Below are 15,788 nucleotides of genomic sequence, written 5' to 3'. Positions count from 1 at the left end.
TCACTGCATTTTACATACATCTTTCAAGGCCGGGCAGCAGCTCGAGGAACACATTTCATAATATAATGACATATTGTAATTTCAGAATTTATATTGTCATATTTACTGTGCAATTTGTTAAAGTGCTTTTTGGCAGTAGCTATAGGTCTCTAATTTAATTCGCTTAATCTTCAAATCACTTTTCTAGCTCAAGTTCAAGGTCATCGCCTATAGGCTACAGCATGGTGACTCTCACTTACTAAGAAAACTGCTGTGCGTTTGTAGAAGAAAAGATGATGCTCAATGTCCAAAAACGCTGATAAAAGCGAAGCGCTAATTTTGAATATCCACCTTACGCCCTCTGTCCTGTACGATCCCCATGCATTCACAAGTTTGTCTGAACTAGACAGTAACAGGAATCAATAATTCAATATCGCTGGCGTCCGAGTCTACCCCGCGCTGGAGACACAAGCCCTCTTTACACACGCGTTTGTTAAAGCAGGATTAATTAATAGGCCAAAACATTGTGCTTTATCCAGACAGTAACCTGATCAGACAGGTTAAGAGATGATAAGAGATGGCGTTTGCTATTTATCCAGTTCTCAAGAGAACCGCTTTAGATCTCGACAGAAGACTGCGAGTCATGTGCCATTTACAACGAGTCCATTTTACACATGCAAATACAAGTCAATGTGTTGTGCTAGTATTTTAGATTCATTTATTACATTTGATTAATTTAGCCTATTAATTTATTTATCACCATTAGTTTGGCTTTGGAAACAAATACAATGAACAAAAATATTTATAATATTTATTCCTTTAATTATTTTTTGGTTTTCTTTTTTTTTTCACTTTATACTTTTAAAAATAAAGGTTCCAAAATGTTTGGGGGTTTTCCCAGCATGATGTCATAGAAGAAGCATTTTTGGTTCCACGAAGAACCTTTTAGTAAACCGTTCTTAAAATAATATAATCTGTTTATTTGAATATTTAAATAATCCAAGGAACATTTTTCCACTATAAAGAACCTTTTGTGGAACGAAAGCCGTTAAAGGCTCTTCGTGGAACCACCAATACCATAAAGGCTTTATTTTTAAGAGTGTAGAATAAGTGTTTGCTATAAAGCTCAGCTCCATAGCCTATATTTCACCTCCAGAACTGAGAGTGGTCCGTGTGATTTTATGACACATATTTTTCCCCAATAGGCCTATAGGTAAAATGTGTCTATTTAGCCTACATATTCATACATGGGCTAATTGATTTTTGACAACATTTTAAAATAATCTTCATAATATAATGCTGAACATACACAATAGAATCTTCCAAAACAGAAACGGCTCGATTTTTAATTAGGCTATTTACAATTTAGGCTATAATTTAAGAGACACCACCAGCGTCAGCCCAATTCTACAATAATAAAATGCAAACGTTTGTTTAAACGTATCCATTACATTAAAAATGAAATAAAACGAATGGGCTACGTATAGTATGATGACACAGATGCTACAGTTTTTGACATTTATTTTATGAATCGAAAACACGGTGTTTAGGTGAGCTCACGTTTCACAGTCATGATCAAATCAGAGATATCATAAAAATGAGTGCCCGCAGTCGATGCTTTTATAACCCTTATAAAACATACATTTAGATTCACATGGTTTTACACACTGAGATAGAGATGAAGGAAAACAACAGCAATGAAAATCCAGAGTGCTCCCACAATGCCTTGATGACGCATAAAACAACCAAAATATTTTTTGTTGGTATTAACATAGGTATTTTACATGTGCCCGTACCATATCAATGTTAGTCTATTACCTGAATTTGATTTATACACCGAGAATAAAAGCCTGATGTGTGGTCATATGAATTGGGCATCAATGCAATTGAAACTCTCCATTGAATAATTACCTGATATTTGATTATTATATTCACAATACACTCAGTAATTATTAATAAGCAAAGAATGATCGTCATTTCATTTAATGTTCATTTATTTTGCTTCAGAAACCAAATAGCATAAACTTGAATTGAAATCGTGTAACATTAGCTATTATTATCCGTGAGGACAGAAACGCATGTTCCACACTGGAGTTTTCAATGTTTGGCAACAAAAGTGATTTCTGTAATATTTCACAAATATCCACAGAGAAACTTTGTTTCAAATAAAACGAGGCCAGCCTCTTTATTTTCATTATTTACTAATAACGTAGAATTAAAGCAGAAATGTTGGCTTTGTCACACAAACAGCCGAACAATCGTCCCAGCTGCTTTATATCATTATATTCAGATTCAGCTTCTTCTGCAAAAGTTCAGTAAAAGTTCGAGTTGTTCGCATCTTTCCATCCATGAAAAGATCCACATAAAGTTGTCCACTTCACAGTTTGTGTTCTTATAAATAGCCTATCCTTTTCCCCCTCGCGTGTCCTTCACAAGAAACCATAAATAAAGTGTTTTTCTGTTGTTCACTTCAACAAGCCACCATTGCGCGCGACGCTTTGTTTGTGACGTCACAGTCCCAGCGCCGCGGCGTGTTTTTTCGCCTTCAGTCTCAGATCCGCGATGCTCGAGTTTTTGTTGGTGGTTTTCGCGGCCGCTGCCGCCGCGACCACTGAAGCTGCTGACGCGGATTCCGCCGCGAGCGTGGCGAGCGGCAGCCCGAACGGCGGCGCGGGAAACATCATGTATGGCGCGTGCGCCGCCAGGTGCGAGTGCAGGTGATGGTGCGCGTGGGCCACGGCGCTGTCCAGCTGCAGCTGAGCCTGCACCTGAAAGGAGAAGGGCGGCACGTTGAGATGACTATCCTATGGACGCACGGGTGGGAGAGAGGGGAGAAACACATTAACTTAAGAGAGACTCTATGCAGAGCTGTTACTGGGCACTGGATCAATTGCATTTAGGCTATTTATCATAATAAAAAAAAAGATCATTCGGACACTTGCATTCCATTGTCTTGGTAACTATGTGATCCCCTGAAAACGATTCAAATCCATAAAGCAAACAGACAAATTTAAACAAATTCGTCTTTATGTAATAACATATTTATGGGTGATATTCTTGGACAAATGTTTCTCTTATGCTGACAGTGCCATAGCAATAACAAAGAGATATATTTGAGTGTGTAGAGCGCCATGAAGGATCCACACACACACTGAAGTCTTAAGTCTTTGGGACCCTCTGTGTTCAGGGTAACTTGCCTGCTGGAATGGCATGCGCAGAGCTCCCACGTTGACATATGGAGCGACGCGACACGCTTCAAACTGACTCGCCGCTCCGATGAGAACCCCTGAAAAAATAGTGACATCGAGTTTTCTTTACACGCCACTTTAGCGAGAGACTGCACGACAAGTCTATATATATATTTTTGATTTCACAGTTAATAAACATTAAAACATAGTAGGCACAACTTAGATTAGACTATTAAATAAACGTATTAAAATATAAGTATATACACTGTAAAAAATTATTGTTGGTTTAACTTAAAAAATGAAGTAACCGGGCTGGTGGTTCATTGAAATGGAAAAATTGAGGTAATACAATTAAGGTGATTGATTTAATCATCATTATGTTATCTGAACTACATAAATAATTTAAGTTGATTTGACAAAAGAAATAATGTTGTGATTACATATCATGAAGGCGTAAGAAGTCAAATGTGTCTAAAATTGTATTAAAACAAAACAGAAAAGCCAAAAGAATTGTCGATTTATTGTGTTTAAATTCAGCGCACCTTTATGTAACTGGTTTTCCTGCTTTCTGCATTTGGCCCGTCGGTTCTGAAACCAAACCTGAAAGCAGAAGACATTGATTGACAGCTGTTGGTGAGGGCATGTGTACATCCTCTCAAAATGACAACAGTCTCAGAAAAACTCTGTATCCCCGAGGAGGACCTTCTAAAATATTCATAACGCGTAACCGCAGATTTTAATTATTATTACATCTTTATAACGAGCGCTGAGGCCAACTAACCACAAAAACAAACAGATTTGTTCAAATGTTAAACAATCGGAAAGAAACAAAATCTTGATGTAATGCATTTGAAATAGTGCCATAAAATATCGTCTTTCTCCAATGGTTGGATCTATCCAGGGATTAGAGTCGCAGAACAAGCGGACTGATCCCTTCACAGCATGGGACGATTGTAATGGCAGGGGTGGGCAAAAATTGGCACATGAATTGTCTATATCCGAAAGAAAGTTTGCTACATGTTTTGTTTTTGTTTGCTTGTTGTTGCCTATATAGCCACGTCACGAGCATCATGCATCTGTTTTGAATCACGCGCACTTTCATTGCATTGTTTATTAATTTCGTTTCACCATAACAACGCAGCGATCGACATTGCATGCATAATATTTCTGCTGTAAGTGAAAGTGGAAACACGATTATAAATAATGAAATGGCCTGGACATTATGACTTCATCCGTTAAAATGGTGTAGATATGCTTTGAGCCAGTGGTGTGGCCCTGTCTGTGAATACTGAATATGAAAAGAGCATCAGATCTTTATTTGGGTAAAAATGATAGATAATTTATGTAAATCCGCAGGCCTTGCTTGGGACAATGCCTTTTGGTAAGATCCCAAAGAGAGACGATGGTTTAACTTTTTCCAGGGAGGTCTTTTGAGCCCATTTTTAAAAAGGACCAATGTATTCAAAGAGTGAATTTTATATCCCCACCCAAGAAATGAATAGATAAAAGAGAAAGAAATAAGATATTGTTTTTTTTTTTCTTCCCTGATCAATCACAGCAGAGCCAATGTCTATGTTGAATGTCATTATTCGGCTCGGTCGCTCGTCTCTTGTTACACATATATTATGTTTCTGTGCAGATGGTCTTCCCCATCCTAAAAAGCGCGCTACAGATGTTGCCTGCAGGGCCAATGCGCGCGAATCCCGAATCAGTTCTGTTCATTGTTTTCTTCATTTTAGCACAGCGCGTTTATTTAAGCGGATTATTGGCACTTTTATTTCCAACAATTTCATCCCACCGTTCGACACATATCCTATAGGCTAACATGAACTACAATATCGCCGCAGAGTGTCCATGTAACATTTTAAAAAGGACTATTTATTATAGGCCTATACCTAGCTCATTTTATTCATCGATCATATTTCAAATGTTATTTACATTTTGAATTCTTAAATAATTAAATAATTAAAAACCCGCTATATATTACATTAAAGTTGCTGTGTCATTACACTTAATTCCTGTGTATTTAATATGCCTAATGACACAGCTGCTATACTATATATATTTATTTTAATGTGTCACTGCTACAGTATACATTTAACCATACTGAGTAATAATAATTAACTAGCCTACATGTACTGGTTATAGGATTGGGGTTTGATTTTGGGTTTGTTACATGTAATTATGCATAATTTATAATTATTACAGTAACACGGACACTTTAAAATAAAGTGTTTATATAAAGTGTGTGTGTATATATATTCATTAGCAGGTCATTTAGCAGGTCCTAATTTTTGCATTTAGCCTAAACGGTCAACATTAGCACTAATCGAAATGTTTTCGTCTCTCGCGATGGAAACCATCACTGCCACTACATGCGCACATGACAGCACACACATATAAAGTGCCTCTCCAAACACACCGAGCACATGACAGCACACACACACACACACACACAGGGCTGACCTGCACCCTGGCCTCCGACAGCCCGAGTCTCTGGCTCAGCTCCTCTCTCATGAACGCGTCCGGATAGTGTGTTTCGTCGAACAGTCTCTCCAGCTCATTCAGCTGCTCAAGGGTAAAGTTAGTCCGACTCCTTCTCTGCTTGATTTTAGTCTGTGTCTCATCCTCCAGCGGCTTACAATCCTCTTTGCGTTCTTTCATATCTGTGTTCCCTGAAAGCAGAAATGAACGCTTGATCCAGGGATGTGAAGTGAGGGCAGTATTTGCCCACTGATGTCGGTCACGGATGTTTTGTCCTACACACACAGCTCTTTAATTATTTACACACTATACATATGCATGGAGTTTCTCTCTCTGCACCGGATGCTTATGACAGGAATATTATCCGTTTGCTTGCGCGTTAAAATTAAAAACCTGGCAAAACGGATTAGTGTTACGAAAATGAAATCAATAAAGACAACAATTAACGTCGCCTGCTGTCAAAATAATAGTTAACCTCTATTCAAATGTGGAAAACAACATGTTCACAATTATAGCTAAAGGAAAAATAATAACTAGGCTATACTTTAATCGAAATGATAGGCTAATTCATATTATTATTTTATTATTATTATTATTATGTTATTGTGGCTGTATGTTCTACTGATATTATTTTAAGTTTCAGACTTGATGAATTATATTATTGTCTCATACAAAATGTGTATTGATTTATAATCGTTTTTTTTACAGTCATTTCTTTTTCTGTTTAGCAGTATATTTAGCCTATACCTTTTATCAGTCTAAAGAATAATCTGTAATTATTTCAAGCAACAAACAATATTCACAAACAATATTAGGCTAATTCATAGGCCCACATGCAGCGATACAGCGCTCGATTATATCACTTGAGAACTTTTGATTTATTCTCGGCACTTTTGTTTTTCCGATAATGACAGCGATGCCTGTCAAATTATTACGTGATTTTCATCCTTCGTGTAGTTTGGATTAAATCAGTGTGACTTTAAAATAAAAATAAACTAGGCTATCGAAAGCGAAATGGTAAACCATAAAATGCAGAGATAGGCCTATGAAAATTATGATTTTGTTGATGAATGTCACAGAAAGCAGCCTCACCGTCTGTAAGTTTGGGACTGCTCGAATCTCTGCTCCTCTCGGACGCGAGCATGTCCGCGTCTCTGGCCGGCGACGAGCGCACGGAGCTCCGCGTGATACTGTTCCCCTCCTCGCGCCCCGGCTCCACCGACAGGCTCTCCCTGTTCCTCCCCGACCCGGTCTCCAGCACCTCCCGGTACGTGATCACTTCCTTCTTTTCCTTCACTTTCTGATCAAACGACTTGGAGACAAACGCGGTAAGTTCTTCCATCACTGCACCCAAGAAGAAGAAGAAGAAAAAAACACACTCTTCCCTTTAGATCCTCAGCAGTCTACCACATAAGACATCAACAGTGCTCCTCTTTCTTTCTCTCTCTTTCTATCGGCCTGAATGCGAGATGATGCGAGGAGATCTTTCACAATTCCTCTTGTTGCGGACTGTACAGACTTGCTGCCGATTCACTATTGAAGTCACACTATTTATACTTAGCGAAGCGTCTCTGCCCCTTGATCCGCGCGCGTTACCTTCCCTCTCCACGAGCCCCTTCCTTCCCACAGGGGGGGTGGGGGGGACCTTATCTGTCCTTCAGATCCACATCACCCGTCCGTCCGTGCTTGCTATTGGCTAAGATTGACAAGAGGAGCAAATTAATGTCATTAAGCTGGACTGGTTGGAGTTTGGAAACACCAGGCGTGATGATGATGATGATGATGATGATGGTCTGAAACTACTGTAAAGGGCAAACCGTGGACATCTTATTCCGCAACTCTTTGATCTGAGCTGGAAGACGAGAAGAGCAAAGAGAAATATGCACTTTGTGATCATGGAAGTGACACACACATCGTTAAGAATTGCATTTTTGGCCCGCAGTGCTCTTAGAAGAGAAATCTCATCTCCTCTTCACAGAAAACAGCTGCAGGCTTTTTGCCGGATAATTATTTAAACAGTCTGTTTCATACAATTGATAATTAATGTAATGTTATTATGAATGAGAGTCGTCTTGCATAATTAACGGCTTTTTTAGTGATAGGCTAGTTATGAATTTATTGATAAAATGAAGAACGAACACCTTGGATCGGAATCATTTAAAGAGAATCCAAATGTCCAATTTTAACAATTTACAAATAGCCTAAAGGCTTTTACTCCTGTCCTGCTCTCATATCAGTTTTATTAAATAGCCTCGTGGTCGAAGAGCTTTAAAAGTGCTGTTTTTACGCTTGTTGTTTATTCACAGTGTCGCACAGAATTAAAAAGATATTTAACCTATTAAAAAAACCCTTGTATTAATATGGACAGCTGTTTCTAATGGTGAATTGCAATTGTATTTTATGCTGCTTTATTGATATTTAAATAAATACATTTTTGTAAAGTTTTTGCATATTTGCATAATAATTGTAGCCGTGTAAATAGGCTAATGTAGCTTTTTTGGGGGCATCAAGAGCGAATAATAATAATAATAAAAAAAAGTATGTTAAATAACGCGGTAAATGAGATACAAAACAACACAGAATTGTCATCACCTCAGCTTTCCTAATAATTACCTTACACAAAAATATTTATCTTGTAGGGTATATAGCTATATATAAAATTATTTCATATTTAAAACACTCTTCGAGAATGCACGCATTCGATAGGCTATTATTCAAAACACAGCAAAAAATAAATGACTTAAGCATTTCACCCATATACGAAGATAGGCTGTATAGCCAAATAATAATAATAATAGGCAAATTTTCCTAAAATTATAATAGGCTACATTAGGCTAATTTCTTTTTTTTTTTAAATAGCCTAAACTAGCCTAAATGTTAAGTAGCGTCCTAATTTAGTGTGTTTGTGCAGTTCTAAAAGCGTGCAGATTTGAGATTAATCGTACATTGTTGTAATCTGTTGGTTTACAGATTGAGTGAACACATAACCTGCAATATTTTAATGATTAGGCTAATCTCAAATCTTTAATTTGTTGTGAGCGTTTGTTTCTTCAAAAAGGGACTGAACTAGCTATTTAAATAGCTATTCAGTTTGACTTTATTTTAAAAGCATTTTGTGTAGTCGAGCTTTTACATTCAACATTTGAGACAAACCATCTTTACCTCCACCAATGATTTTTTTCTTGTATAATTTGTCTGTCTATGTCCAAATATTAGCCAAAATATTTACCTGATCACAAAATTTACGGTCTTTTTTCCTTTTTTTAAACAAAACATTTCACTCATCCTGCAATTTCTCAACAAACACAATTAAAAATAGGTCTTGTGACCGTGTATCTTATGACGACCTTGTCGCTGAGAAAAAAAAAATGTTATAAGCTATTACCTTGTTTTATACATGGTTTTAAACAGTCTATTACGCTTATCTTGCGCTTCCCTGACAAGAGGGTGAAAGCAACTGAGGAGTGTGTTTGATTTGTAATGCCTGCCGGCTGCGCGCGCATCGATGATCTCAGGATCGCTTACTTTAGTCTGTTCATCGGCTCATGGCGCTGCTCTGTCAGTTTCTGTTGTGACACAATAGGAGTGTGTGTCGTTGCCTAGGTAAGAGTATGAATATAGATATAAACATCAGTTATTTGACATATAAACGTAAAAATATATTATCAGACGCGTTATTTGTGTGTTGTGTAACGTGTGTTAGAGAAAGCGCCGGGAAATGTGAAAGAAATGGAGCTAGCTAGTAGTAAGACTGACAACATTCGGCATTGAAGTGTTTATAATGTAACGTTACTCAGACTTGAAAAGAGACGCGATTTTCATATTCGCACATTCGCTCCTATAAAACCATACCTGGAGGCGTTTCTAACGCTAGTTTCGTCTAGGTTTGGGTATTAGCACAGCCTTAGACCTTTTGAACGCTAGCAAATACGTTTTTAACACATTTCTCGCCTTGGGACATACCGACAGTCAATGCAGACAAACAATCACGTGTTTTATGTTTTACCGCCCTTCTCAGCTCATATGACTACTTCAAAGAAATGCTAAATTTTTACTGTTAGATTAAATGAGTGTTACTTGCATTTTAATTCAGAATGGGGTCCTCACAGCTCTGTAAACTTAGTACATTTAAGTTTCATCCTTGTGCTTGAGCTACTGAATCACAGTTACGGAATGTAGTAGTGGGAAAACCCCCCCCACAATTTTTGATATCTGAACATCTGATAAACATTTTTGTGTCCTACCATCATCAACACAATTGTCCTCTCCATCTCCCCGTTTAACCTAGTGACCGGAGTGAACATGGGCCGCCACTCCTCAGACAGCGAGGACAACAGTCGAAGCCGGAGGAAGAGGAGAACGAAACAGCGCTCTTCCTCCTCCAGCTCCACTGAAAGCAGAGTGACCAGCCGCAGCAAACACTCCCGGAGACGCACTCGCTCCAGAGACCGAAACAGAGTCACAGACAGGAGGTAGACAATGAAGAATGAGATAAAAAGTTTCTCCCTGTAATCTTTCATCAAAATGTAATAACTCGTTCTTCCTCTGAAACAAATTTCTCATTCGGCTGACATATTGCTCACCCCGGACCAAGCTCCTGTCATATACAGTTTCTAAAAGCCTATACCTGGAAAGAGTCATTCCATTAGCATCCCCGTTTATGTCAATGGCAGTTGCTCGGCTGGCACACTCATCCCGGGAAAAGTGCACGTGTGACTGATCGCTCGGAAACTGCAGCGTTGATCGGCTTGTGTGACCATGAGCTTTTAGCGGTATTTTAAACTACGTGCACGAGGTGAACAACAGCACAGAATTGCCTCAGTTTAGGGATCAACACCTGATTCTGTTATTGCGCTCATACTGAGCACGAGTCCCAAACAAACAGACACGTGCAGTTTCTTGAACCCAGACGTTGCTTTATGCAGTCACTTAGCACTGTCTGCCTGAGCTCAATTATTCATGACGCTTGCTCTTCTGCCATTATGTACGTGATGGGAAAGCGCTGCTCTCACTGAAAGAAGGATGTCTGTGGAGGTCAAGGCGCTCAATAGAGTGCTGTTGATCAGCCATGGTTCGCATTATCCACACACACATCTGTAAATCTGTCGCGCTCTTTTTAAGTGGCCTGATCTTTATGCAGACGTTCATGTCCTCATTAAGTTCACCTGAAGAGTGTGAACTGCTTCAGCATCGCTCCGTTTGTGATCGGCGAGTATCTGTTAGTTTGACCAATGGCAGTGTGTGTGCGAGTGCTGGTTGAACAACTCTCTTACATTTCTTTTGGTCAGACTGTACACACTATGTGGTTGTATTTCATATGGGCCTGAAAACCTTTTAGAGACTCTAAAAAACTGAATATGACGTACCCTCATTTGGAAAAAGTATTCTACACCTCTTTCCCATTTTAAACACATTTTCAAGGTAAAACCCAAACATCGTGAATTATTAATGCAGTTTTTGAAGGGTCGTCACCACTTTTTACAGTTTGATCTAAACTTGCCTTATATAAACAGTGAAGAAGTTGTTCAAATATGTTTAATAAGATATATAATAATGTTTTCTGTTCAAATATTTCATTTCTAATGAGACTTTTTTCACACAAAAAAAATGACATGAATTTTAATAAAAAATGAAACCATGCTAATCAAACAAAAGGTGTATTGAAGTCATTGTATGCGTGGTTTGCTTTGTGAATAAATGAATAGGTTCTGTGGACGTTGACCCACCTGTGTTGTGACTGAGGGTTATGCATTTCCCGCTCTCTCTAAAGCAGCACAAACGTCCTCAGACGCCGAAACAATCGCGGAGAGAGACGGCCTGATGCCTGAGCCGGGTACCATCCCCATGCAGAAATGCATAATAAATCTAATTATGGTTTTTAGATAAACATTTTATTTATTCATGATGTGGGGAATGGGCTCGCGCTTTTGATTTAGCTTTTGAAAGTGCCTCTAAGAAGTCCTGGTCTATCAGCTGGAGTAGAGAAGAGGGAAGTTGACACAAGCTCATTGAAGGGAAGGAGGAGAGAGAAATAGAGCTCATTAGTTGAGGATGTCAGCCTTTCTGAACTGTGCAGAGAGTCATACTGAAGCTCAAGACTTTAAACTCTGCTGGGATTATCTGTTTGTCCAAGCAATGGTGGGTGGGCCAGTGTTCATGCAACATATTTCAAAACTAAACTCTTGAGGAATCTTCTACTGACACCTGACTGTCATGAAAAACGATGTGTGTGTGTGTCTGATGGACTCCTGTTACTGGTGTTTCAGGCGCAGAAAGCGCTCCAACAGCAGCTCTTCCAGAGGGTCCGTTCACAGGAGGCGGAGCCGAAGCGCAGATAAGGGGCGGAGCCACAGGTCTCGCAGATCTCAATCCCGCAGTCGAAACAGGAGGTAAGGACGAGCACACTGATTCATAGAAATAGTTATGGTAATAATTGTTCCTTAATGCTGGTGGAATGAATGCGAGCCGGCGACTTCAGGCCGTTGTATATACTGGGGAAACTTTAATTTATATACACTCATTACATACACCTTTATTTGGTATAATTTTGATGATTATGGTTTCAAAATTAGAATATTGTGAAAGGTATTCACAGCTGTAAGCCATAATCATCAAAATGATGACAAATAAAGGCTTGAAATATCTCACTTTGCATGTAATGAGTCTATATAATATAGCAGTTTCACATATTTTAAGTTCAATTACTGAAATAAATGAACTTTTGCAGGATATTCTTTTGCAGTTTCACCTAAAAATACACGTCAATCATGCAAAGCAGGGTAGTGGCTGAGGCAAGAATTACAAGTATTACACCTCATTCTGCACTGTTTGTGCTGCGCATGTGAATCATATTTATGATTTTCAACCGGTGGATGATTAAAAACAGGCCAAAAATTTAAAGGAGTAGTTCACTTTAAAAAGAAAACAAAAAACTTTTGCTGATAATTTACTCACCCCCATGTCATCCAAGATGTCCATGTCTTTCTTTCTTCAGTTGAAAAGAATTAAGGTTTTTGATGAAAACATTCCAGGATTTTTCTCCATATAATGGACTTCAATGGGAACCAAATGGTTTCACGGTTTCAGTTTCAAAGGGCTTTAAACAATTCCAGACGATGAATAAGGGTCTTATCAAGCGAAGCGATTGCTCATTTAAAAAAAAACAAAAAACGTTTAAGTTTTATAAGCTCAAATGCTCGCCTTGCTCTGTTCTGTGATGAGCGTTTGTGACTCTCCTATTCGAACTCGTTCATCAAAATGAATGAATCTTTTTCTGAGTCAACTCATTCATTTCGTCCGTTGAATGAACCTGGACACGAAAAAAGATTCGTTCATTTTGATAAACGAGTTTGAACAGGAGAGTCACGAACGCACATCGCAGTACAGAGCAAGGTGACCATTTGAGCTTATAAAACGTAAACTTTTGTATTTTATTTTTTTAAATGAGGGATCGTTTCGATTGACAGTACCTCCAGAAAAACGCGATTATGCGATCGCTGAATTCAATGCAAAATCAGCCAAAGTCCGCATATTTATGCGGGGGCCGCATTTTTTCAAATACGCCGCACTTTCGCCGCATAAATTGCCGATTTCCGTGCAAAATATGCGGGGTTTGCATAATTTCATAATCCTCGCATTTTCGTTGCAAAAAAAGTCACATGTATCTTAGCAGAAAGTTGAAAAATGTTGCGTTTGCTTCACACAAGAGCAGCCATTTCCCCCTGTTTCCATGGGAACGTTATGAAGTGACGCAATTACGCGACGCCAGACAGACTCACGGAGGCGATTGACATCTCACAAATCGAACTCGTATTCTGTCTGTCGCACGTTCTACCGTCACATCGTTACTTAATAAACAACATAAGATAAAAGAAGTAGCATCAAACAGAAATTACCCGCACACATGGGGTGTTCGAGGCGCACATATAACACTGCAGAGAGCTCTTAAAGGGGCCACACCTTATTTAAACTCGTTACAGTCTGAAATAAAACAAGATTAGAAATTAAATATTCCCAGCACTTTCTATGATGTAGTATGCTTGTTTATCAAAGGAAGTAATAAGAAATGACTCTTACATTAGCCTAGTGAGAACAGGATGTTGGGGGAATCACTTTTTTTCGCTTTTTCATCAAACCACAATTTTTGCAAGTTCCCTCAATTTTTGCAAATTCCTGCAATTTCATCCATAAAATTGCATAAATATCCCGCATATTCCATCGCATTTTTAAAGAAAACGGGCCGCGTAATCAATCAATTTTTGCCCGCAACAATCACAAAAAAACTCTGTTTTTCTGGAAGGACTGACTACATCGCAAATTTTTTCACAAATTTTTGGAAATTACCCCCACAAAATCAGTCACTTTGATCGCAAAAATCACAAAAAAAAATCGTGAAATCCTGGAGGGAGTGGATTGATAAGACCCTTATTCATCGTCTGGTGTCGTTTAAAGCCCTTTGAAGATGCACTGAAACTCTCATTTGGACCTTGAACCGTTTGGTTCCCATTGAAGTCCATTATATGGAGAAAATCCTGGAATGTTTTCATCAAAAAACTTAATTTCTTTTCGACTGAAGAAAGAAAGACGTGGACATCTTGGATGACATGGGGGTGAGTAAATTATCAGCAAACGTTTTTTTTTTTTTAAAGTGAACTACTCATTTAAATATCTACCAGAATCTTATATTTAAAAAATCAATTATCAGCTAAAATCTAAACCCGTTGGCTACATATTCTTCATCATCATCTTGATCAGCAGCAGCAACAGTGATTTTTCCCTCCTCCTCCTCATTGGGGCTCAAATGGTAACATGTGCTTGGCTAATTAGCGTATGACAGGTTGCCATTAAAGACCTTCTGTTCGCAGAGCCACTCACTCTCACAGCTGCTTGTCCTGTGCACACAGATACTCACACTCATTACAGGGGTTATTAGTGTAGATTATTATTGTTTTTGTCTGTATTAATTAAGCACTGGCACAAGCACCCTTGGGTCAGTCCACGTTTGCCTGCCCTTGTGCCTGTTTGGAGCTTGGAAGAAAAAGGGGGCACTTAGGTTGACGAATTAATGCAATTAAAACATAATTATCCATCAGCCGTTTATTTCATTTTTTATTTAAAATAAGCTCTCATGCACATCCACACTCACAGGAATAAGAACTGTAGGCTTTTTGTTTTTAAAGGTAGGCTGTTTCATTAACATTGCAAATGTGTGTAAATGAAGGAGTGTTTTGTGAAACGCTTTAGAAGTGTAAAGATGGCTTTCATAATACATCGAGGAGGCTAAAGCCTTTGTTTACTTGTGCTTGGCTGTAAGAGATGCTGGAATCATTTAAATAAGTCTGGAAATTATTCATATCTTAATTAGACTGACACAGATAAACAGGGATTATAGCGTCTTGTCCACACTTTATTAAAGGCATTGTTGGTTGCAGTTTAATCCAGTTCTTACGTCAACTCTTACCCTGTGGGAATGAGATTATTCGATTAGTTAACTATCGGAAATATTAGCTGTTATTGTTTGCACATCTGGGCTGATCACTCTTAGGTTATGCTAGTTCTTGGCCATGACCGTCGCACCCTTGACTTCCTCCTGGAGGATTGGCCCTGTAATAAACTGACCGGGATAAAAGCAATTTTTTTTTTAAGTTTAGGTGACGAAGAAACGTGAAAGCTTTTTCACAGCGTTTGGCATCCGAGTGTGAATGATGTCAGAGTTTGGTTTGTTTAGTTTGTGTGAAAGCTGTTTTCTGAACTTGCAGTGGAAACCAAGTAGTTGAGCCAGTGTCATAACAGCCTAAAATGTAATAGATTTATTAGTGTCTCAGATTTCTTTTCAACGCAAGCTATGTGACCATACTGTTCACTGTTAACCATTGAGGTCATGTTTGGCATGAAGCAGTTTAAGAATTAGAAAACAGACTGAAAAGCAACAAGGAACATATTTAAAATAATCTGTATGTTTCAGAATGAGAAATGAAATCAAATATAGAAAATGTTATGTATTCACATGTTATACATTGGATACTATAGGCTTTATATGTTTTCTAATGTGACAACATTTTCATTCAGCATCTCTATAGACCTTATGTAGCCCCGCCCTTTGACTTTCGGTCTGTATTTTCACAGCGATCTTGCACA

The 15,788-nt window shown here is 38.5% G+C and overlaps 2 protein-coding genes across 3 annotated transcripts in view; one reads left to right on the top strand and one right to left on the bottom strand.

The window, feature by feature from the left end:
- Window positions 1–1,483: 1,483 nt before the first annotated feature.
- On the bottom strand, window positions 1,484–9,119 carry shox2 (shox homeobox 2). Of its 2 annotated transcripts, none has more exons than XM_039694300.2 (6): window positions 9,037–9,119; window positions 6,744–7,503; window positions 5,634–5,842; window positions 3,710–3,767; window positions 3,177–3,265; window positions 1,484–2,783 (listed from the first exon to the last, which is right to left on the bottom strand). In XM_039694300.2, the coding sequence occupies exons 2-6, from the start codon at window positions 6,991–6,993 to the stop codon at window positions 2,490–2,492; spliced, it is 900 nt and encodes a 299-aa protein (XP_039550234.1). In that variant the 5' UTR covers window positions 6,994–7,503; window positions 9,037–9,119; the 3' UTR covers window positions 1,484–2,489. The 2 variants fall into 2 exon arrangements, with proteins under 2 accessions (XP_039550234.1, XP_039550235.1); XM_039694301.2 differs by having other exon boundaries at window positions 1,484–2,747.
- LOC120495091 (uncharacterized) overlaps window positions 9,103–15,788 on the top strand; it is a 54,560-nt gene continuing 47,874 nt past the window's right edge. The window contains exons 1-3 of the mRNA XM_039694497.2: window positions 9,103–9,254; window positions 9,940–10,123; window positions 11,918–12,040. Coding sequence (XP_039550431.2) covers window positions 9,954–10,123; window positions 11,918–12,040 — 293 coding nt within the window. The 5' untranslated portion in view covers window positions 9,103–9,254; window positions 9,940–9,953. The remainder of the gene's footprint in view (window positions 9,255–9,939; window positions 10,124–11,917; window positions 12,041–15,788) is intronic.

This window comes from Pimephales promelas, chromosome 16, assembly GCF_988280905.1.
Source record: "Pimephales promelas chromosome 16, fPimPro1.hap1.1, whole genome shotgun sequence".
Classification (NCBI taxonomy): domain Eukaryota; kingdom Metazoa; phylum Chordata; class Actinopteri; order Cypriniformes; family Leuciscidae; genus Pimephales; species Pimephales promelas.
Note: the sequence above shows the minus strand (reverse complement) of the source record. Positions and strands in the feature narration are given on the sequence as shown.

Coding starts and splice junctions, on each gene's coding strand:
- shox2 (XM_039694300.2), bottom strand. CDS start 6,993: ATGGAAGAACTTACCGCGTTTGTCTCCAAGTCGTTTGATCAGAAAGTG. Junction 3,768..5,633: donor TGTCGGAGGCCAGGGTGCAG/GTCAGCCCTGTG, acceptor TTCTGCTTTCAG/GTTTGGTTTCAGAACCGACG. Junction 3,266..3,709: donor GGAAAACCAGTTACATAAAG/GTGCGCTGAATT, acceptor CTATTTTTTCAG/GGGTTCTCATCGGAGCGGCG.